This window comes from Chanodichthys erythropterus, chromosome 8 (genome assembly GCF_024489055.1).
Source record: "Chanodichthys erythropterus isolate Z2021 chromosome 8, ASM2448905v1, whole genome shotgun sequence".
Classification (NCBI taxonomy): Eukaryota; Metazoa; Chordata; class Actinopteri; order Cypriniformes; family Xenocyprididae; genus Chanodichthys; species Chanodichthys erythropterus.
This window is the reverse complement of record NC_090228.1, coordinates 40,942,751-40,967,678: the sequence shown is the minus strand read 5'-3', so window position 1 is coordinate 40,967,678 and position 24,928 is coordinate 40,942,751. Positions and strand designations below refer to the sequence as shown.

The 24,928-nt window shown below is 37.2% G+C and overlaps 1 protein-coding gene across 3 annotated transcripts; it reads right to left on the bottom strand.

Annotated features, from left to right (window-relative positions):
- Positions 1-1,885: 1,885 nt before the first annotated feature.
- Positions 1,886-10,459, bottom strand: LOC137024062 (zinc finger protein 234-like). 3 transcript variants are annotated; one of them, XM_067391220.1, is made up of 3 exons: positions 10,347-10,459; positions 9,710-9,857; positions 1,886-3,703 (listed from the first exon to the last, which is right to left on the bottom strand). In XM_067391220.1, exons 2-3 carry the CDS (start codon positions 9,795-9,797, stop codon positions 2,019-2,021), a joined length of 1,773 nt encoding a protein of 590 aa, XP_067247321.1. In that variant the 5' UTR covers positions 9,798-9,857; positions 10,347-10,459; the 3' UTR covers positions 1,886-2,018. The 3 variants fall into 3 exon arrangements, with proteins under 3 accessions (XP_067247321.1, XP_067247322.1, XP_067247323.1); XM_067391221.1 differs by having other exon boundaries at positions 9,990-10,406; XM_067391222.1 differs by lacking the exons at positions 9,710-9,857; positions 10,347-10,459 and adding an exon at positions 5,472-5,495.
- Positions 10,460-24,928: the final 14,469 nt, after the last annotated feature.

The following is a 24,928-nucleotide window of genomic DNA, read 5'->3' as shown; positions in this document are numbered from 1 at the left end:
GATACTATAGTCTCTAGTGATTGCTCTTAAGAACGGTAAAATGTTGGCAAGGTTTCTTTAGGAATCTGGATCAGATACCATTGCATTTTCAGAACCAGATGAAGAAAAAAGACAACACACATATATCACCGAGGTAATTAAAAGAAGTTTATTTATAACTGGTAAGCAGTTGACAAGGTAATTTTGCATAACAGGAGTTATAAAAACCAACTACTCCTTTCTAAACTGAATGTATTTCTATTTTATTTTCAGACCATTGAGGAACATAGGGCTATGTGCCAGCAACAGGATCGGGAATAAAATGCATCATTATTGGCAGAAAAGAGAAAAAGTATGTTTTTAAAGGGTACATTCAATTAAATTAGGAATTCATTTAAAATAACATTATCAACTAAATTTCCTACATTAGTAGGAAGCTGTTTGTCCTATGCCTTTCCTATTCTAGCTACAGAAGGACCGCGGCACCACTTTCGTTTTTTTCCGCAAGTAGAATAGGGAAGGTGTAGGACATACAGCGTAAGCGTTTTGAAGAATGTGGAAATGGGAAGTACGTTCAAGGTGATATTTTGTGTTTATAAAGCATAAACGGTTGTATTTTTTCCAAAAATTTCCACTAGATAAGACCCTTATTCCTCAACTGGTTTCATTTAAAGGGCTTTGAAGCTGCACTGAAACTGTAATTTTGATCTTCAACCATCTGGAGGCCTCTGAAGTCCACTATAAGGAGAATAATCCTGGAATGTTTTCATCAAAAACCTTCATTTCTTTTCGACTGAAGAAAGATGTGAAAAAATGTATGATGTCAGAATCAATTCAAGTAATTTTATGGTATTTATACATCCCTGCAAACTTGTCATCTTTAGGTGAAATTCACCAATCTGACATTGAATTAAAAGGATTAGTCTACTTACAAATAAAATGTTCTGATAATTTACTCATCCCCATGTCATCCAAGATGTTCATGTCTTTCTTTCATCAGTCGAAAAGAAATGAAGGTTTTTGATGAAAACATTCCAGGATTATTCTCCTTATAGTGGACTTCAATGGCCTCCAAACGGTTGAAGGTCAAAATTACAGTTTCAGTGCAGCTTCAAATTTCAAAACACCGCTTCAGGAAGCATCGGAGCATAATGAATCAGCGTATCGAATCATGATTCAGATTGTGTGTCAAACTGCTGAAATCATGCGACTTTGGCGCTGATTCAAACAGCTGATTCAACACGCTGATTCATAATGCTCGAAGCTTCCCGAAGCAGTATTTTGAAATCGGCCATCACTATATAAGCCGTTATTCTGTTTTTTTTGGCACACCAAAAATATTCTTGTCGCTTTATAATATTAATATTGAACCACTGTACTCACATGAACATGTTTTAAATATGTTTTTAGTACATTAATGGATCTTGAGAGAGGAAATGTCATTGCAGGACTCACCGATTTCAAGGTCTTACAGGTGTGGAACGGCATGAGGGTGAGTAATAAATTACATTATTTTCATTTTTGGGTGAACAAACCCGTTAACTTGCATTACACCATTCATCAAACAAAATACTCTTCTCCTTTGCAAACTCTACAAATGTCTGGTTAGAATTTTTCTTACAGCATTGAAATCTTTGTCGGTATGCCTCATATTTATTATGTTATATTTTGCTGTATTTGGCCATCTGTTTCTGTGGGCCATAAGACTGTATGGGCCATTTGATTCACACCTTTACAGACACAGATAGAATTGACTGCATCTGGGTCACAATCACAATGTAAATGCATCTGACTAAAGATGATGAAAATACACAATCTTTCAATTAAGGTTGTGTCATTTTATTTATAATCTTTCATTTTCATAACACAGCAAGACAAAAGTTTAACTAATATTTATTTCTGAGGTATCAATATATATGAAATGGAGTGACGTCTCTATACAATCGAAATTAAAGGGCGTCTACGGTAACCACTCAAATTTTAGCAAATGGGGTGGTTAGGTGTAGATAAAGGTGGATACAGAAAAACAGCCACAAGCCTCAGCTGTGATTTGAACGAGGTTTTGATTTCACACAGATACGTATTTTCTTGTGCCATTTTAAATTGCTGGGCCATTTAAAACTCTTTCCACACAAATGACACAAATAGGGTTTCACATTTTTATGACTTTTCAGGTGTATCTGTAAGTGTAATGGCAAAATAAATTTTTTATTACAATGATCACAATTAAATCTTCTTCCAGAATGAATGCAAAGGTGATTCTTGAAATAACTTTTTTCAAACCTCTTACCACAATCAGAACACTGCAATTTCTTTCCAGAATGAGTTTGCAAATGACAATTCAAGTCTTTTTGCTGTGTGAAGCTCTTCTCACATTGATGACAAGAGAAAATATTCTCTCTAGTGTGGACTCTTATGTGACTCTTAAGGTTTCCTTTAACCATGAAACTCTTTCCACACTGAGGGCAGGTGTAAGGCTTCTCTCCAGTGTGAACTCTCATGTGAGTTTTAAGATTCCCTCTTTCTGAGAAGCTCTTTCCACAGAGTTTGCAGGGGAAAGGTTTCTCTCCAGTGTGACTTCTCATGTGGGCTTCAAGAGAAGATTTATATGCAAAACTCTGTTGACACCGAGGGCATCCAAAAGCCTTCTCTCCAGTGTGAACACTCATGTGTGCATTAAAGGTTGCCTTATATCTGAAACTTTTCCCACACTCAGAGCATGTGTGAGGTTTCTCTCCAGTGTGAAGATTCATGTGAATCTTAAGGGTAACTTTATGATTGCAACTTTTTCCACACTGCTGGCATGTGAAAGGCTTCTCTCCGGTGTGAATTCTCATGTGAACCTCAAGGTGTTTATTTAAACGGAAACTCCTTCCACACTGCTGGCATTTGAAAGGTTTCTCTCCAGAGTGAATTGCTATGTGCATGTTAAGACGTTTCATGTCTGTAAAACTTTTTCCACACAGATGACATACAAAACAATCCCCTTTTGAGTGAATCCTCATGTGCTGATTAAGGGTTACTTTACGGCTGAAACACTTTCCACACTGTTCACATGGGAATGGCTTTTCTCCAGTGTGAATGTTCGTATGATACTTAAAGTTTAGCTTTGTTGTGAAGCTCTTTCCACATTGTTGGCATGTGTAAGGCTTCTCTCCAGTGTGGCAATTCATATGCTTTTTAAGGGCTGCTTTTCGAGTGAACTTGTTTCCACACTGTGGGCAGGTGAAAAGGCTCTCTCCAGTGTGAATCCTCATGTGGTCTTTAAGGCTCCTTTTCTGAGTGAAGCTCTTTCCACACTGTTGGCAGGTGAATAGACTCTCTCCATTGTGAATTCTCATGTGGACATTAAGGTGTCCTTTCTGAGTGAAACTTTCACCACATTGTTGGCAGGTGAAAGAGCTCTCTCCAGTGTGAACCCTCATGTGGACTTTAAGACTCCATTTCTGAGTGAAACTCTTTCCACACTGTTGACAGGTGAAAGGCTTCTCTCCAGTGTGAATTCTCATGTGGGCTTTAAGATTTTGTTTTTGACCAAAACTCTTTCCACACTGAGGGCAGGTGTAATCACAGTTAGAGTTGGTCTTCTGAGAAGTTTTTTGTGTGGATGTCTTTTTAGTCTGTGTGAATTGTTCTTCAGTCATGAAATCATGATGATTCTTAAACTGATTTTTCTCTTCCATTTCATTCACTTCTTGGCTCTTCTCTTTCAGTGTCATCAGGTCTTAAAAAAAGACACAAAATAACAGACATTACAACCAGCACCAAGTATGCTAGATCATATATGCACTAAGCTACTTTATTTTAAGGTGCCATGGTTACAGTTACACATACAGTGGGTACGGAATGTATTCAGACCCCCTTACATTTTTCACTCTTTGTTATATTGCAGCCATTTGTTAAAATCATTTAAGTTCATTTTTTTCCTCATTAATGTACACACAGCACCCCATATTGACAGAAAAACACAGAATTGTTGACATTTTTGCAGATTTAAAAAAAAATAAAAACTGAAATATCTCCATGCAGGCTTTCATGTGTCTTGCACTGAGGAGAGGCTTCCATCTGGCCACTCTGCCATAAAGCCCCAACTGGTGGAGGGCTGCAGTGATGGTTGACTTTCTACAACTTTCTCCCATCTCCCGACTGCATCTCTGGAGCTCAGCCACAGTGATCTTTGGGTTCTTCTTTACCTTTCTCACCAAGGCTCTTCTCCCCCGATAGCTCAGTTTGGCCGGATGGCCAGCTCTAGGAAGGGTTCTAGTCATCCCAAACGTCTTCTATTTAAGGATTATGGAGGCCACTCTGCTCTTAGGAACCTTAAGTGCAGCAGAAATTTTTTTGTAATCTGTGCCTTGCCACAATTCTGTCTCTGAGCTCTTCAGGCAGTTCCTTTGACCTCATGATTCTCATTTGCTCTGACATGCACTGTGAGTTGTAAGGTCTTATATAGACAGGTGTGTGGCTTTCCTAATCAAGTCCAATCAGTATAATCAAACACAGCTGGACTCAAATGAAGGCGTAGAACCATCTCAAGGATGATCAGAAGAAATGGACAGCACCTGAGTTAAATATAGGAGTGTCACAGCAATGGGTCTGAATCCTTAGGACCATGTGATATTTCAGTTTTTCTATTTTAATAAATCTGCAAAAATGTCAACAATTCTGTGTTTTTTCTGTAAATATGGGATGCTGTGTGTACATTAATGAGGAAAAAAAATGAACTTAAATGATTATAGCAAATGGCTGCAATATAAAAATTTAAGGGGGTCTGAATACTTTCCGTACCCACTGTAAGTATTAAATATTATAAATGTACCAACATAATACATGATTAAGTTCTATTTTCACATTATTTGCTTGTGATTATGTATAATTTACTGTTATTACTAGAGTAAGTACATGTAACAACAATGAATAGTGTAACAATGGTAAAACAAGGACACTCAAATAAAGTGTTACCAATGTTTCCTGTAGGGCTGCCCTCGACTAAAGATTTCGCTGGTCGACAAGTAGTCGTTCATTTTAAGTGACTGTCGACTAATTGCATGTTTATCAATAAACCTTATACTACTGGTCTGTTGAATACTCAAATCTGATTGGTTGACCAACATTTCAAGGTGTGCAGTTATTTTCAGGGAAACGCATGTCTAAAGTAGTTCTAAAAGGTCTTGACCGCATTGCAGTTCCATATCACTTCACCAAATATTTTCAGTTATCTCAGTAGGTCCTTACAGCCTACAAACACGAGAAACAAGACCCACAATGACAGACCAGGCAAATATAGTTAACAATAGGATAAAAACAACAAATTCTTGTCAAGATTTTTGACACAAAAAACGTTTTATTGTACTAATTATTATTAATACTCTTGCGCTCTCTTTCAAATGTACACGTACAGTACGGACACTCGCACAGAAATGCTTTGTCAGCGCTGCGCTGACAAATTAATCAGTAAAATAGTTTATCAACTTAAAAGATGCATGACTCACCAGTGAGGTAATAACTGTGTGGTTCTTGAGGTAGATAAACTTATAGTTTCGCTATTAGTTGAGACACTGCTGCCGTGAGAGACGCATAGATCAGCTTATTCTCTCTCAACTGCGTTAATAACTGTATCAACGATAATATTCTGCAAGGCTCAAGTCTTCATTGCTAGTTGTGAAATGACAATTTGGAATTAGAAACAGATGATTGTGATGAGATGTGTAAGAAATTAGATGCACACAGAATAGTGTTTTAAGGACAAAAACCTGACAAATGTCTTGAAATATAACATCGGAACAGTGTATTTAAGGTGTGGTGATCGTAGTTTAAGCGGAATAATTGACTCTGAATAATTGCCATTTAGCCCACTCTTATTTGTATGACCAAAAATTCCAGAGTATTTTAAGTGCAAGTGATCGCACCGGCACCTCCATGTTAAGCCGTGGTCACAATGGACTTTGAACGTATGAAATTTTATCGGATGCAGCAAGAGCTGTGATGTGACGTCACGGTCTACAGCGTCTTTTTTAAAAACATGAATTCAACATATAATATATAGTAATACATACTATAAAAATATACAACCTACTCGACTTTACTGCAAAAATATCATTCTTTTAAATCAGTCAAGAGGTCATGCTATGATGAATCGATTTTCTACAGGTCACACGTCAGGTCAGAGTTCACCAAACTTTAACTTTGGAACGCAGTGAAATGCGAAATCTTTCACACAAGCTTGCGTTTCCGGTCTGATACATTCACATATGTATGAATGGAAGTCAATGGGGTGAAAAGTGCAGTGTGACCGCACATTTTAGCTGTCATGCAGTAAACATGCTACTATTAAGCTCCACACATTTTCTAGGTTAACGTTAAAGCGAGCGGCCATGTAAAGATGCTACTAACATGTTTGAGATAAGCCATATTTGAGGTCAATGAATGATAAGCGAGTGTTTCAATGTCCAGCTGTTAATGATCTGTCCGTCACAGACTGCGGGACTTCACCACTTCCTGTATATTTTTTTCCTGTGACTAAGCGACTAATTGACTATTATGGGGTTTTCTTGTAATCTCAGAATGTCTTCTCAATATTGTTAACTGGACACTTGTTTCAAGCTGTCATTCAAATCCCTTATCAAATTATCTGCTTTTGGCGTCTGATCATAGCTACATCAGTCTTCTAGTGATATTAGATCTTTTAACGCTATAGACCACAGCATTCTTTTTGTTGCTATTATTAGACAAGCATTTTCACAGTTTACATCCTATCTATCAGACTGCTACTGCTTTCTCTGTGCAAATGAGGAGACATCTCATCAAACACAAGTGCCACAGGGCTCAGTATTAGGTCCTTTGCTTTTCTCTCTGTATACACTGTGCAGGTTAGCTTTCCTCATCATAACCTGAAAATTGCAGTGCATGGACATACATCCATTGTTAATGGGACAGTAGTGAATTTCTATGTGAAACCATTAAAATAGTGCAGGACATGAGAGTGTGCTGCTCAAGCTGATCTTGAATCCCAATGTCACAATAAGATTTCAACCCTACTAATCATAGGGTTCATACTAGGGCTGCCCTCGTCTAAAGATTTCTCTAGTCGACTAGTAGTCGTTCATTTAAGCATTTAGTCGACTAATCACACATTTATGTTAAGCCATAAATCATAATAATAAGGCTTTAATTGATATATAATTTAGCCTAATCCGTGCTTGAGCGCACGTATGAAGCTTGCCACAGCGCACTGGCAAATATAATGATTATGAGTGTGACGTGAAAAAAAACAGAAGGAGCCCGTCTAATAATGTTTTGATAATGTTTTCTGTGTTTGCGTCTGCAGAGATTAAGTCAATGATGCCGACTCATCTCCGCAGTATTGGACTTGCCTATATGCACGTTTCATACAGATTACATAATTTGAGAATGTATTTTAAAATTTTCATTTGTTAGTTTAAACATAGACATTAAGCTTTCTATGGATTTAGTCAAACCAAAAATTACTCATACACTAGATATCATTTTTAAATTCATTGTACAGTGGACTACCTGTAAAACTGATAAAAATGTGTGACCAAAAATTATTCAGACACTTTGACCTGACCCTGTTTTGCTTAAGTATTATCTGACATTATCAAAATTAATTTCTCACAATTTATTACCATTTTTTACCTATAGAATAAAACTGTGATCATGTGTGAAATGTTAAAGGTGTCTGAATAAATTTTGGTTTGGCTGTATATTTCTTGTTTCTGTGAGACATCATTTTGCTGTTATTGTGAGTTTACAGAAATAAAAAACCTTTGCAGTTTGCTTTACTCTTATCTGTATGACCAAAATGAAATTAAAAGTATTTTAAGGCCCCGTCCACACGGAGACGAGTTTCAGTGTAACCGCACAAATTTTTTTACGGATAGGCGTTTCGTCCACACGGATCCGGCGTTTTCGAAAGGTGAAACCGGAATTTTTTGAAACCGGGTCCCAGAGTGGAAAAATTTGAAAACGCCGGCTTGGCGTTGCCGTGTGGACGGGGCAATCCGTATATTTTCTGAAACGATGATGTCATCACCCCACGTGTCGACCCTAGTCAGACGCGCTAACACCACAAAACAGCACCAACAACAGCAATAGCAGACTCTACATGCTTGTGTTCGTGCTGCAGAAGCTAGTGAACCAAAATAAAGTGTTATTTCTAAGCTTTGCTAAAGTTTGTATTCAGCGCGCAAGGTTTATGCGCATGCTCCAAGTCTTCTTCGCTGCTTTAAGTGCATTTCTGCGGCAGAATTACAGCGCCACATAATGGTCTTGCATGTATACTACATCGTTTTGAGTCGTTTCAGTGGTTTCGTGTGGACGCAGATATTTTTTGAGACGAGGAAAAAAAAAGATCGGTTTAGGGTAAGCTCCGGCTTCGTGTGGACGTAGCCTAAGTTAAATGCAAGTGATCGCGCCAGCACCTGTATGCCATACAGTAAGCACGCTCTCCACACAAGCATGGATAATAATAGTGCACATTTATCTAGGACTAGGTTAACATTAGAGCGAGTTGCTACCATTTACATGTTTCAAGAGATAAGCCATATTTTAGGTCATTGAATGATAGATCAGTTAATGTTACAAAAAATAATTATATTGTTTAGGCTACTTTTATAATACTTTTCAAATTTAATTAATGTCAGTGCTTCCCACAAATAGACTTTACTTTTAGGTGGTCTGCCCAGGTATTTTAACCGCCGCCCAAGTATATTTGGAGACACATTTTTGCTTTTATTATTTTTATCCTCTTATACTTTTACATACACTTGAGATAATGAAACCATCCACGATCGATTAACTAGTCATTTTGTACCTGCTCTTTATGTGTGCGTCAGAACTGTTCACTCCCGCTAACATTCCCACGGGCGCTGCATTTTGCAAAGTCACAAGGGGGGCGCTGTTGCGCGTTCTACAAGCTCGCGCAACAGTACTTCAGACTGCTTCAAAGTGATTTTCAATCAATGAAAAGTGCAGATTTATGCCAAGCGATTGCTAATGAACTCAAGTTGATGAATTATTGCAATGTCTACTTTATGGCCTTTATATAAAATGTTTTATACGGTTGTAAGAATCTGAAGGATCAGCCTGCAATAGTACAGACAATTCAAAATAAGACTAATACCAGTGTATTTCGGGCTTGTTTATAATTAAAAAGTTTTTTTTTTTTCTTCTGAGCAATATTGGTATTTTGGTTACACAATAGATTGTATTTAATTTGATTTCCATTTAATTCATAGTAAATTGTAGTCTCCCCCACAGGAAGAAAAGACTAACATTATTTGAAATGTATAATATTCATGATATAAATTTTATTAGTAAAAAAGTGTCCCATTCACTGAGAGAGACACTATATGTTAAAAATCACACATTATTTGTTTGTCACATGTAGTAGACCATTTTTGTGCCGTGGGTAATAGGAGGATTTTTCACCCGGCTACCACCACAAGTATGTTTCAAACCTGTGGAAAGCACTGAATGTTGTACTAATGAATGCCAAAATGGAAGTAGGATCTTCTCAGATGCACTTGATGCAGTATTAGTATTGGTCATGTGATCTCAACATGTCTGTCCATATGTGGTGACCAGCTCCATGTCTAATAAAACTGCTTTAATTAGAACACTCATGACAGTCTTCTAAAATATCATTCACTTCTAGAGGTGAACATTTTAAACATGATCACATAAACTTAGTTTTGAGAATGAAACCAACCTGTTTGTTCCTCAGTATCTTCTTGTTTCACACTGAATGTTTCTTCAATCTTCATTTCTTCACTCTCCTCTTTAATAAACGCCATCATTATATCTTTATCACATGAATCTCAGTTGCTTCACCATTAGTTTTTCTGTGTTTGGACACTCTGTCATGATTAAGATGAGAATAATTAACAGAAAGAAAAATCCAAACTAAATTTTAATTATAGCTCCCTGGTTCAGTAATCAGTGCATTAACAGAAACTTAATATTTATTATTATATTTAGTATTTAATGACCTTTATCAAAGTTATGATCCTTGCAGGTATATTACATTTAAAATATTGCACTTTCATGAAAGCATTTTGAAAATGTTTTGTAAAAGTTCAACCGGATGTTTTTGAGTTCTCTTTGCAGTTTTGCCAATACTTTTATTCAGTTGAGTTTTAAAACGCCTTCTTCATCACTACTTCAGTGACTGAATTAATATTTACGACAAACTGATTAAAAACACATAAAGTGAAATGAGACGCAAGCTTTCTGTTACGTTCATTCACTGTAGACAAAGCATTCAATAACATCCAATTCGTTTTACAGTTAAAGTTAGTGATGGGATATATGTGATGTTCGAAACACGCTTCGTGAAGATTTAGAACCTTTTGCAAATACTCCGTTTCGAACCAGTGATTCGAAGCGCGTATCAGTTGTTTTGAACGGTTTCGTTTCTGGTTTGCACATTAAATGACTTTAAAAGAGTAAAAAAACAAACCTTTCGAGTCAAAATAAACGTAGTACCGCGGCGCACCTTTATGGCGTCATAAAACCGAACAAATGTAAAAGTTCCGCTGCGGTCTTAAATCGCGAAAGTGTATAGAAATTCACACACAATACAGACATACAAAAACAATGCAGTAGTTTTGTTAGCTGGGGCACTACATTTAATTTGTTCCTGAGGTCACATCATGATTATAATCCTCAAGCAAAAGTGTATCAAAACAATGAAAAAAGTTTGGGGGAAAAAAGCTACTCAGGTTGTTTCACACACATACAATATCAATTACTGTACAGTCCACACAGTATTTAAGGCATTTCTTAGAAACAAAGAAAAATAAATACATTGGTTAAATATGTAGCAAAAAGACACATGCAATATTATACAAAACTGTGCTTTTACCTTTATTAATTATTACTTACTCATAGATTCTGTCAGAGTGTAATCCATTTTATATTTACACATTGGGTAGATGCTATACTCCAAAGCAATTTATGTTTATTTGTTCATCATATGTTGACCCAGGAACATGTTGAACTCAGCAATATGTAATTAAATGTGTTCGTGTTGTATCATTTGGTGGATTAAATCACAAAGTGGTTTAATTTTTTTTTATAAATCCTTTATTGTGCTTTTCTTTTTTCTAACTGAGTTAACAGTATTGACAGTAACATACTTTCAATGATCCATTTTAGTCTTAAGGAGATAAGTGATAACAAATATACAAAAGTAATGCAGAGAAAAAAGAAAGTGCAGAAGTTATAACACGCTTGTATATATATATATATATATATATATATATATATATATATATATATTTTTTTTTTTTTTTTAACCATAAATTCATTGCCTCGCCACGGCCAAACCATTTAAGATATCAAAAATCCACTTGCAAATCTAGCATCCTCTATATCTTGGTGAGTGAATTTGGTGGTGAATGGATGAATCCCCTAGGAGAAATATATCAAAAATTCCAGAGTATGCTTTTTTCAAACAACACACAATAGCTGATAGCATATTATTTATTTATGTTAATTTATTTACATTTTATTTAATATGGACAATGGACAGTCAGTGACCTCCCCAGAATTAACTACAGAGCTAAATTTCATCTGCAGTCCCTGGGCAGGAGAAACTAAAACACATAAAATAACTAAAACAGTCATCAACAATAGCATATACAATTAAAGCTGCAAGCAGCATTTACGGGGCCAAGCACAAAGGCGGCGCAACAAGTCGCGCCAGCATGGCTGGGAGCATCAGACCAACTGCAACAGCAATTAAAGACCTATTAAAATCATTTTACATAAAAGAGCTGACAAATCACAAATACAGTCAATAATAAAGATTTACTGGTTTATCAGTTTCGACCAGTAGGTGGTGAGGTGCGGTGACAATGACTGTCACAAAAGTTTGGTGTCAAAATGTCAAAGCATTTGCAGAGATACAGCCTCAAGAGTTATTTTGGCATTAAAGGATTAGTCCACTTTTAAATAAACTTTTCCTGATAATTTACTCACCCCCATGTCATCCAAGATGTAGATGTCTTTCTTTCTTCAGTCGAAAAGAAATTAAAGTTTTTGATGAAAACATTCCAGGATTATTCTCCTTATAGTAGACTTGAATGGGCACCAAACAGTTGAAGGTCATAATTAATTTCAGTGCAGCTTCAAATTGTTCAACACGATCCCAGATGAGGAAATAAAGGTCTTATCTAAAGAAACCATTGTTCATTTTCTGAAAAAAATTGAAAATTTTTTTAACCTTAAATGCTCATCTTGAACTAGATCTCTTCTTCTTCTCCTCTATTAGAATTACAGCAGTGTAGAAACTGCTAAGTGTATTACTGCCCTCCACAGGTCAAAGTTTGAACTAATTGTTCTATACTATTGAACTAGCATATTGCATATAAAAATTAGTTAAAACTTTGGCCTGTGGAGGGCAGTATTATGCTTAACAGCGTCTACACTGCTGGAATTCTAATAGAGGAGAAGAAGAAGAGAGCTAGTTCAAGATGAGCATTTAAGGTTAAAATATAATTTTCAATTTTTTTTTCCCATGTTGAACAATTTGAAGCTGCAGTGAAACTAATTATGACCTTCAACTGTTTGGTGCCCATTCAAGTCTACTATAATGAGAATAATCCTGGAATGTTTTCATCAAAAACTTTAATTTCTTTTTGACTGAAGAAAGAAAGACATGGACATCTGGGATGACATGGGGGTGAGTATATTATCAGGAAAAGTTTATTTAAAAGTGGACTAATCCTTTAAAGCCTCAAATTCGATACTGTTATATGAATATGGTTTCGTTTATCAACAAGAAATCCATAACTTTTTACCGACATGGTCTGAAGATGATACGATTCGATTTTGAAAATCAAACTGGCAGATAGGAAGTTTGGCTAACTATGACAAAATTGGCATTAATGTTCTCAGCATGGCCCATGGAATCTATAAAGACTAGTCTCATTACAATAGGCCACATTTATATAAAGCTATTAACATTTTTTTTTTTTTTTTATGTTATTACAATGTTATGCTGTCTCGAAACCATTTGAGAACGTTCAGAGCATTGTGCTGATGACACATACTGAGTTTCGTAATGGAACACAAATGCATTCATATAATACTGTATTGTAGTTAATGGCAATTTCATGTTTTGTTCAATTATAGCGCCAAGAGGCACAATCCCAACACTTTTTTATGTGTCCTCAGAGTGAGCCCATACATGTGTGTGTCAAATTTGGTGAAAATATCTCATTTCATTTTGGAGTTATAAACATTTATATGTATGAGAACAAAAAAAATGACCCATGGATGACTTTGTTTTGATTTTTTTTTTTTTTTTGTCACTCCCTATCAAAATTTTGACATTTGGACTGAAACATTTATTTAACCAGCTAAAGTTCCGTGTTTCCTACGGTGGTTTATATACAAATCCAATTCCAAAAAAGTTGGGACCCTGTACAAATTGTGAATAAAAAAGGAATGCAATAATTTACAAATCTCATAAGCTTATATTTTATTCACAATAGAATATAGATAACATATCAAATGTTGAAAGTGAGACATTTTGAAATGTCATGCCAAATATTGGCTCATTTTGAATTTCATGAGAGCTACACATTCCAAAAAAGTTGGGACAGGTAGCAATAAGAGGCCGGAAAAGTTAAATGTACATATGAGGAACAGCTGGAGGACCAATTTGCAACTTATTAGGTCCAATATGATTGGGTATAAAAAGAGCCTCTCAGAGTGGCAGTGTCTCTCAGAATTCAAGATGGGCAGAGGATCACCAATTCCCCCAATGCTGTGGCGAAAAATAGTGGATCAATATCAGAAAGGAGTTTCTCAGAGAAAAATTGCAGAGTTTGAAGTTATCTTCATCTACAGTGCATAATATCATCCAAAGATTCAGAGAATCTGGAACAATCTCTGTGCGTAAGGGTCAAGGCCAGAAAACTATACTGGATGCCCGTGATCTTCGGGCCCTTAGACGGCACTGCATCACATACAGGAATGCTACTGTAATGGAAATCACAACATGGGCTCAGGAATACTTCCAAAAAACATTGTTGGTGAACACAATCCACCGTGCCATTCGGCGTTGCCGGCTACAACTCTATAGGTCAAAAAAGAAGCCATATCTAAACATGATGCAGAAGCGCAGGTGTTTTCTCTGGGCCAAGGTTCATTTAAAATGGACTGTGGCAAAGAGGAAACCTGTTCTGTGGTCAGAAAAATCAAAATTGGAAGTTCCTTTTGGAAAACTGGGACGCCATGTCATCCGGACTAAAGAGGACAAGGACAACCCAAGTTGTTATCAGCGCTCAGTTCAGAAGCCTGCATCTCTGATGGTATGGGGTTGCATGAGTGCGTGTGGCATGGACAGCTTACACATCTGGAACGGCACCATCAATGCTGAAAGGTATATTCAAGTTCTAGAACAACATATGCTCCCATCCAGATGTCGTCTCTTTCAGGGAAGACCTTGCATTTTCCAACATGACAATGCCAGACCACATACTGCATCAATTACAACATCATGGCTGCGTAAAAAATAAGGATCCGGGTACTGAAATGGCCAGCCAGCATTCCAGATCTTTCACCCATAGAAAACATTTGGGAGAGAGGAAGATGCGACAAAGTAAGACAAAAAGACAAACTAAGACAGTTGAGCAACTAGAAGCCTGTATTAGACAAGAATGGGACAACATTCCTATTCCTAAACTTGAGCAACTTGTCTCCTCAGTCCCCAGACGTTTGCAGACTGTTATAAAAAGAAGAAGGGATGCCACACAGTGCTAAACATGGCCTTGTCCCAACTTTTTTGAGATGTGTTGATGCCATGAAATTTAAAATCAACTTATTTTTCCCTTAAAATGATACATTTTTTTTCAGTTTAAACATTTGATATGTCATCTATGTTGTATTCTGAATAAAATATTGAAATGTGAAACTTCCACATCATTGCATTCTGTTTTTATTCACAATTTGTACAGTGTCACAACTTTTTGGGAATCGGGTTTGTATATAAAATAAAGAAATTAACAACATAGTCAAGAGAACACGATTTTGGGTTTTCGTAATAAAAAAAATTTAATAGGGTTAAAAATATAAGAACTTAAATTAACCCAAAATTGATTAATTATACTACAATCACAAAAAATGGCCTGCTGATTCTTCAACAAGACCACAACATGAGCAAGTTTAATTAATCATTCTTATTCTTATTAATTAATTCAAGATATTAACAGATAGGTCAATTAAACCTGTCACTCATATCTTTGCTTTTGATAACGTTGTAGGTCACATGATAATATCAACATGGCGGATTATGTCCGGATCACATCTATACTTAACGCGATCAGGCTTTAAAGTACCTACTCTTTTAGCACTCGTTAAGTTAGTACTTATTGAAATTAAGTACCTTCTCAGTGAGTATGTGGTTTTGAACACAGCCTATAAATCTAACATGCTTGCATCATACCAATGTCTGGCTGGAATGTTTTTACCCTTCTACGTTTTTTAATTGTAACAGTAGCAAACCCACAAGTGTGATCAGGTGATAAATTGCACTTTATAATTCCAAGTCTTACAGAACTCAGTGGTATACTTTATGTGGTGTACTGAAAAGTTGCTAAATAAACCAGCAGACAATGCATTTATTGTAAAAAGGTAACCACTTTAATTGCTTTTGTTTAAAAAAATGCAATGTGCAAAAGAGCAGAACAAATCAACTACAAATAAAATAAGTTAGTAACACATGATTTTCACAACAATTAGTAAATATTATCAATATTATTTTATTTTGATTTTATTTTACTTTACAGAAAAATGAAAATACTAACATTTCAGAGGATGTTTGCCATACGTTTCCAATGCAAATGCAAATTATAAGCAAATTATAAGCGACTCAAACACACAGCATTTGCAGAGAAGCATTTACTGTGAATGGAATGTTCCAGCTGTGTTGTACTCCAAAACATGCACCTGTAGCAAATTAGCTCAAAATAAATATGAATAATTAATCATAACTAGTTATAATTAATTATTAATATTTTAATTAGTCAATAAAATTAACTTAATGTAATAAAATTAATATTACAATCAATTAACCTGTTGTTCAATGAACACACAGTGTTAATTGTTTATTAACTAAGAAATGTTCATTTCCAGGTTATGGGAAATAACAATCTTATTCTACTAAAAGCCTGTAGTCAGGACCGACATGAATAGGGACTCCAGTACATGAGCGCAAAACACGGACAACCTTACGTGTGACATGAACAAGACTTTATTAACTAGACTAAACACTTAAAATACTCTAACATTCACACACATACATGCATACAGTTTACCAAGAGAGAGAGAGAAAGCAGAGTACAGGAAGCAAGAAGTTACAGCATTGTTGGACATTCAGCAGATCAACAGCCTTGAGCAAACCATCAGTTTAGTTTTAACAGGCCCTTCTTTAAAAGGGGTAAGGATACTCAATGTATCCGATAATGAGACTAAGTTTGATACTTGCGTGTCTCTCCAAGTTGAATTAAAACTGTCCTGATGCAATTTGTGGAGGCTTCCGTTGAATCTTTGCTGATATTGTCTTGACGAAAGAGAACCGGCTGGATTCAGAGGATCTTTGGTGAATGGAAGGTCTAGGCCGAGGCCTGGCACAAGCTTGGGGTTCCTTAGAAGCTTCTAGCTTCTTAAAGCATCATCTTGACGTCAGCATTCATCAGTAAAAGAGAAGAAGAGGAGGAAGAGCAGGAAGAGAGGGGGTTCCTTGTGATCAGTGAATATAAGGGGTGAAGATGTCACACCCTCTTGAGGTGTCTGAGCCAATAAGGAGTTCCCCTTTCAGAGGGAAGTTTTACGAGTCTTTGTTCTGTAGCAAGATATTAGCATAAGACACTGGATTGGATGAATGAGAGAATAACCTTCTAGATTCTTATAATACTAATGTGTCACAGAGTTAGTAACATGTGACATAAATTACCAAATAGGAAATGAAAGTTGGAGTCCGTAGATACCAAGCATGCTGCCAATGTGATCTCAGTTAACTATACATTTGCAACTATGGAACATTAATACCAAAATAGTTCAAAAGAGAGAATTAATACATAGAATAAAGCCTATAAAAGGAAAGTCATGAGATGGGAAACTTGGATACATGTTTATACATTTCCCAAGTGGTTATATAGAGAATACATAGGATTAAGAGAGTTTATTTGTCCTTCTCAGGAAGAATGAGTCACTAGTCTCTCCAGAATTCTTCTGGATCATAAAAGTAACATATAACTGTAACAGGACACCTAGGTTGGCCTGTGTGCTAGCAACATTGGGATGCTGGTTACAGTTTTAGGGGGATGAGTTCAGAGAACTTTGATAGTGAGAGTGAGTTTATGGGTAATTCATTAAATACAATGAATAATTGTGTGGCTGATTGGTCCAGACGTTACATCCCCCCTTTCGGTCGTTGTTGTTCTTTCTATGGACAACAGCGAGTGACGTTGAAGGTGTAGAAAGATCAGACACACCACTGGCACACAAGGCTGGAAGGCTGTGATGGGCTCTGGTTGTATGTGTCTCCTGGAGTGGTGGTCGTTCCATTGCGGTTGATGTAGACAGTAGACAAGCTCAGGTCTCTGAGCTGGTGTTGTGTGAGTGGTCAGAAGCTTGTACTGCTGAGTACTCCTCAGGTAAGAACTGTTCAAGGAGCTATCTTACTAGCGTTAGAAGCTCCTGCAGGTCCGATGCAGGCGTGTCCAGTCGTCCTTGGGCTGCCTGCTGTTGGAGATCCTGCTGTGTCTGCAGGGAGAGGATGCTCCCATCCCTGGCTTCTCCCTGTGGTAGGTCTGGTACCTGGGTCTGTCTGAATTAATCCTTCTCCTTCTGCAGCTGCAGAGGATTTCAGGAAATTGGCTGATAAGGTGTCAAGCAGAAGGCTTTGGCCTCCCCCTCTGTACCTCTGTGCTTGGCTGGGGGAGGTTCTTCTGCTGACTCCATGCGGTGAAGTGAGATGTTTCTCCTGCAGTGGTTCTGTTTGCTGCAGGTAAGAGAGTCTCAGTTCTCTTTTCTTCTGTGTCTCTATTCTGTCAGGGTCCTTGTGTCTGTCCCGAGCCTCCATCTCTAGCTGGTCTATGTGGCTTTTAGCATGCATCAGCTCCTTGTGAGTCTCTGTGATCTGGAGTTTGAGGTTGTCCACCTCCTGTTTCAAAACAGCGAGGATGTGGGCCAAGAAAAAGTTGACTTCAGTCAGATCATTGTGATCACACCTCTGGTTTGAGTCATCTGCCTTTACTTCTCTTCCATCTTTGTCCAGTTGCTTTTGGCTCTGGTGCCGTAATTGCTCAGCAGCACTGGTTAGGAGGGTGTTCCTCACGACACATAGCCAGTCCTTTTGGTCTGCCATCTGGGCAGTTAGGCTGAGCATCTGCAACATTTAGGCACGCTTGTGGTGAGAGTAAGGGCAAGAGACTACTGCAAGATCAAACAGAATTTAGGGCTAAAGGCACAGTGAGCAGCCAGGTGTATAAAATACAGCTAGGTTTAATAAATGACTTAAGATGGTTCTTGTGGTCAGATTATTTCTTAGTATTTCTTACTGATGGCTCACACAGGCTCTGCTTTTACATGAATTAAAAAAACAAACACAGTAGAGAAGCAAAACAGAACAGGGTGGATGCAATTAAATGAGAAATAGAGCAGTAAACAAATAGAAAGGAATAAAAATAGAATCGCAATAAACTAAAACAGAAGGGCTAGAGGGGAGAAGCGAAACTTAAACTTCCTATTCCAGCTGGGTTTATGACGGTGTCAGGCGAGTGCACTGTTGCGTCATAAAACCTAGAGGGATGGTTTGGATTGAGAGCCTAAGGGTTGGCCCGTACCCGAATAATTGAAGAATATGTAATGTTCTGTGGTTTTCAATTAGGTGAAGTGACTGTATGTCACTAATTTAGGCCTGGGTGAATCATGGGTGCCCAGATAAGAACTCAATGGCAGGCCACCTTTCCTTGACGTTCAAACACTCTTCTGCGGTGTCCGTGGCCACCTGTCCCCTTTGTACCACGGTGCAACCTCTCAAACAGGGAACACCAGCACAATTGCGCACTTTGGCAAGGTATTTGCGCCAACGGCCCGAGTGACCGGTCAAAATTGAGTTTTCCCTAAACTCAGAGTCTGTCCCCTTTATGGGCAGTTACTCCAAACGGGCGGTTCTGTCGTGCAGAAGCCTGAGCAGGGAAATTAAACAAAATTGCCGTTTGTTGTCAATCTGGCTCGTTGCCTCCCTGTACCTGATACACAACTCGCTGATGTCCTTGCGTGTTGCCCGTGATACGAGGTCAGAGTGTCTCCGATTCACACACAGTCAGTGAAAGAACCGCTAGGCCAGGTAGCTCCACTCACTGGAACTCACTGGAGCAACCGTCAGCTCACCCCAGGGCACTAAAGGGCCTTATCTGCAAGTGCACAAACAGTCAGGTAAACACGACTTAATTGTAAATTTAAAACTCAATTTAAATCTTGTTTAAATAGAATTTAAATAATTAAGTGTGTAGGATAAAAGAGTAGGGGTCTAAAATGAACTAGCTGGAAGCAGAACAAAAGTGAAAATAAAATAAAACAAAAACAAATCAGATGCACTTGATTCAAATTTGAATTAAACTCTGTTCAATTAAATTTAAATGAGTGCATAGAATAACAGAATGGGAGAAAGAAAAGAGAAAGCCTTCCCTATTTGCAGATTTTTCCTAAAGAGAATTGCTTGTTGATAGCAAAATGCCAACTGATTGACACTACTTAATTTTAAAATTGAATTAAATGTTATTTAATTAAATTCAAAATAAGTGTATGAAATAAGGGAGGCTTGGGTGTGCGTGAATATTATTGCCAGCCAATAACACACAGGACCCAGAACTAAGAGTGAATAAAATAAAACATTAAGTAATAAAAGGGAATGAATTTCCAAAGTAAAACTAAAGAAATAACCTGAGAGAAAGAGAGAGAAAAGACAAAAAGGGAATGGATGAAATAACACAAAGTAGAATAAAAATAAAATAGAGTAGATCTGTGAATACAGGAAAAAGAATACAAGGGAAAAAGAATTGACTTATCTGGTAGTGTCCACCAGGGGGCGCACTCTCAGAAAGTGAATTCCCTTGTTGGAAGGGAAACAATTTAAATTAAAAATTTAAACGTGTTTAAATTAAATTTAAATCAGTAAACCACATTCCAACAATGATTGGAAAGCATAACCACCAAAAGCAAATTACTTTTACAACTCCCCGCAATATAGAGAAGCAAAAGATAATTTTGGGATAATTTCAGTTCAAAGTATGGAGCGGCTTTAACTCAGAACGTCCACGCGGTGGCGTCACTGAGTCCACACAACCAATAAGTAGGGAGGGGTGGCACACCTGAGCAGACTGCCCTCTGGCGTCTGGTCAGAGTTACTGCATCCCCTTTCTTTAATTTGTGATATAAAAACGAGCGCTTTGTGGGGTTCTGACCCTTACGCTGTTTTAACTGCACGGTCACGATTACAACTATAGAACCTCAGCGGATTCTTTCATAAATATATGTGTACCGTTTTATTCACGGGTACACAACTCTGGGAATCAGTCCCTTTGGTGCAAACTTTAATGCACGCGAATATGTAACGCTTGCAGGATTCCTTCGCCGCGGGTTACAAATCAACATTGGATCAGAATGTTGATATAGCTCCAAATTTTACACATCAATCGATAAACCAGGTGAACTGCTCTCCGTTTAGATTTGTAAGTGGGAATACGTGGTGTGGGTAGCTAGGCCAAACGGCGTAACCCAGGAGCGCCAGCTATACTATGAATTTTTGGACGACACAAATAATTCAGATTCAGTAGTGGCAATTTACTAATAAGGCCTTAAAAGAGATTTAGTGGGAATATTCGCCACTATACTCGTTTCAAAACGCGTTGAATACGATTCAATTCGTTAATTCAAGCGGAAATTAATATTCAAAACTGTAACTTACTGCAAAGATTGTCGTCCTTCACAGATACGAGCTTGAAATATCAATAGACTGCAGTGTATTTCACGGTCAACCAAGGCTAGGCCTGCAGTGTTTTTAAGACACAAACAGCAGCTTGTTAACGGTGCGTAGAGAGGACTCGTGCGTCTTCTCACTGAATAAAGCGCGCATGTACATTAAGTCATACACAAATTATTCTACATTGCTCTTTTACCAAAAACCAAGTTTAAAACGTGCCTTTAAATTCTCCACCAAATTTATGTAACGAAATGTAGCGGTTATTAATCAATTTATGGATGAAATATGAATATAATAATTCATAAGGTTATGAATAAATTATGATTCATATATCGACCCAACGGGGAATTAAACCTGTATCGTGAATCAATTACAACGAATTATAATCAATTACATATATGATTAGTTCTGGTTTAATAATTATTTAGAGAAACTGTTCGTTTGTCCAGCAAACTAAGTCCCTCACAGAATATTATAAACAGAGTTATTCTCTGGCCGTGAAAATAACTTGCATCAAAGCATAAAGCGATCGAAAAGCGTTAAAGTGACTTGGTTTTCAGCTGAAAGAACAAACAGAACAATCGAGCATGAATAACGTTTTAATATATGCAAACTACGAATACAGAGGTTATACATCTAAATATATATACAAGAAAATACACACCTATGTACAAGAATAGAAGTAGAGAAGGAAAGAGAGAAGGCAAGTAGCAAACTCACAACCAGTCCTAAGCCAGCACGGAAATCAGTTTCATCATCTAAGATTGAGAAACGGCAGTATACTTGCATCGGTTGCGTGTCGAATTTCAGGTTAGCGCTGGTGCAGTTCGTTGTCTTCCTCCGTTCAGCGGGAAGGTTTGAACTGAGGACGAGAGTGAGTTTCGCTGGAAGATGGCGATCCCGAAGCTGAGCGCAATGGCAGTGCGTGGTCACCGGAGAGGTCCGGAAAAAACGTGCACGAGATGCTCGTGAGACAATCGGGAGAGAACACCAAGAAATTGTGCGTCTTTGCTTTTATGACAGATAAGCCGACACACCTCCTTGAGGTGGGGTAGCCAATAACATGGGTGCAAAGTTGGCGGGAAAGCTTTCCCATTGTTTGGCCTCACGACTTAATCCAATGATTTATGACTACCAGATCAGATCTCCAAAAGGAGTGTGTTCTTCACAGTATCATTAAACACATAGAAAAATGCATTTGTCCGTTTGGTGACATGTCTCAATGAATAGCTCGAGTCCGGAGCTTTGAAACGAGATCAAACTCGATAGGTCAGAAAGGCATAGGAGAGAAGTTATGGTTTACAGACAAAATTATATCATTAAAATGCACACTAGCACAAATTCACTCATTTAAACACTAGGAAACATGCATAGGCCCTAAAATATATGAAATATATATTTCAGCATAGTGGTGGTATATATATATATGCAGTTAAAAGTGTATGTTTGTGTATTTCTGTATGTGTGTCTGTGTGTGTGTTTTTGTGTGTGCCAGTGTGTGTGGGTGCTGGAATGTGGATCTGGCCCGTAGTCCACATGAGGGGCCCCTTTGATGTCCTAAGAGCAAGGAAATTGGGCCTGCTGTGTTACCTCGGAGGGCCACAAAGGTATCAAGTGGGCTCATCTTTAGTAGACAGTTCGGAGCCGATTTAGTGATTAAGAAACAAAGTTCATCAGGTTAAAAGTGTTCTGAAAACTCCAAAGTTTATTGATTATCCTGATACGTGTGCATACGCTACACACCACATCAGACTATATTTCTATAATTACATCAAAACCATTGTGATTTGATAATCACACTAAGCCATATCATATTCTCACATTTTAAAAATTCATTAAAAGTTACCAGGAAACTTGTGTTAAGCCCAAAGTATACTTCATTTGACTCATGCACATACACTGGCAAGAGACTGCTCAAAACTGTGCATGCGTCCAATGCCTAAGTTACAACCAATATAAATATCTTTGTATTACCTCATGCTAGAGTTGTATAAATAATGGTACTTTCTCTTCGCCTCAATCTCTCGTCTATGTAGGCCTCTATTGTCGCTGTAGCTTGCATGCGTTCCAGGCTGTTCTGTTTTTTGCAGTTTTTCTTTGACTACCTTGTGGATAAACTAATTACTGCGCATGTGCGATCTGTTACAAAAATCTGGCGGTGCACGTACTATTCTGATGAAGAAATCTGTTTCATGTGGACTGCACGCTGACCCTTGCATACACGTAAAAAAGTGAAGAATACTTAACACTGCTGGGCTTAACACTGTTTCAGTGATGATTTTACACGTATTTAGCTCTTTGAACCCTGGCAATCATAAGTATGTCCAGCAGATGGTGCTGTACGAAGCAATCTGTGCGTGAAATAAATGTAATAGAAAATGTAACATCTTGCAGTTTATTTAGTAATCTGACTATCCACTCTTCAATATGTACATTATAGGAAATTACAAACCAAAATTGACATCATACTGTGGCAGTTATGACCTAATGGCAAGTCGGACTTGTAACCCGAAGGTTTATATATACAGAAAGTTGCAAACTGTTTTAAAAGGCAAGAACCTCAATCAGAAATTATGTGATCACAAAATGATTTATTCCATAAAATAATATAAGTAAAATCACAAAAAAGATGGGATGAACCCTATTTCTCACAAATCGCCTTTCTCGGTACGGAGCATGGGAGATCATTCCAGCTCTGGATGGGAATTTGGGGATTTGGGATATATTCAACACAATCCTCACCTCCATACGCATCATTCGGCTCACCTCCGGCCCAAAACCTGAATAAAATTGTCAAATTTTCAACTATTCAGAACCCCAAAATTCATGAAGCAGCAATAATCACACTAACAAAATAAATTAGATTAGAAGTGAAAATGCAGAAAAATAAGAGAATTTTTTTATGCTTGTGGTTGTTGTGGTTGTGGAAGAGGTGTGTTTTCAGATATTTTCTGTTGGTTGTGATGGATTTTTAAAATGATAGTAACAAATAAATACACATTATTTTTTAGCACATACCCTTGTGTCAGTAGTGAATTATCCACCCATCTCATAGTACCCTCCTGCTGTATGTCATTCAAACCAATCAATGCTCTCTCCGTGACTATTGAAGTTATGAACCTCTGTGTGTGAGTGTTTAAAAACAAGAATAAGTGAGCGTTCTCTCATTATATTAAGTACATCAAAACACATAATTTGTTGCAAAGGAAGCCATAAAAAAGACAATCACATGATAAAGTTTAAATTATCTCAAAGAAAGATGATTGACTAATAACCGAACATAGTCATTTGAAATTAATAGATTTCCACTAAAGATATTTTGTTGGCACAGATCGGACATTCTGAATTTTGATTTTTAAATACATTGTGGGAAAACTTAAAAAAAATAAAAAATAAATACACAGAGACATACAATTCAAGAAAGAAAATCAAGAAAACATCAAGAATTTCCCACAATATATTTAAAAATATAATGTCTGATCTGTGCCAACAAAATAGTTAGTGAAAATCTATTAATATCAAATAACTACTTTTGATCAGTAATGAGATCATTTTTCATTATGATGATTAAAAACTTTATCATTTGATCATCTTTGCTCATGGTTTTCTTGACAACAAATGATGTGTTCTGGCAAACATTGTTACACAGGCCACAAACTGACATAATAAATCAAGAGTTAAACTACCCAACTAAAGAAACACTGATTGCCATAATGGTGAACAGACATTTTCAGTAAAACAAACATCTAAACCTCCGTTAATTCTCAAAATGAACTGTAAAGGAATTACAGAAATAAAGTCAGTTCTTGTGTTTCTCTTTCCTTCATCGATTCTGTTTGTTATTATCAGGTATGTTCAATAATCAAACAAACATCAATCAGTTAATCACTTAAGAATATAATTAACTCTAAAACTGCTTCTGTGTTACTT

Excerpts from the sequence above, each read along its gene's own strand:
- LOC137024062 (XM_067391220.1), bottom strand. The coding sequence starts at position 9,797 with ATGATGGCGTTTATTAAAGAGGAGAGTGAAGAAATGAAGATTGAAGAA. Across the intron at positions 3,704-9,709 it reads AGATACTGAGGAACAAACAG|ACCTGATGACACTGAAAGAG; the intron begins GTTGGTTTCATT and ends TCTTTTTTTAAG.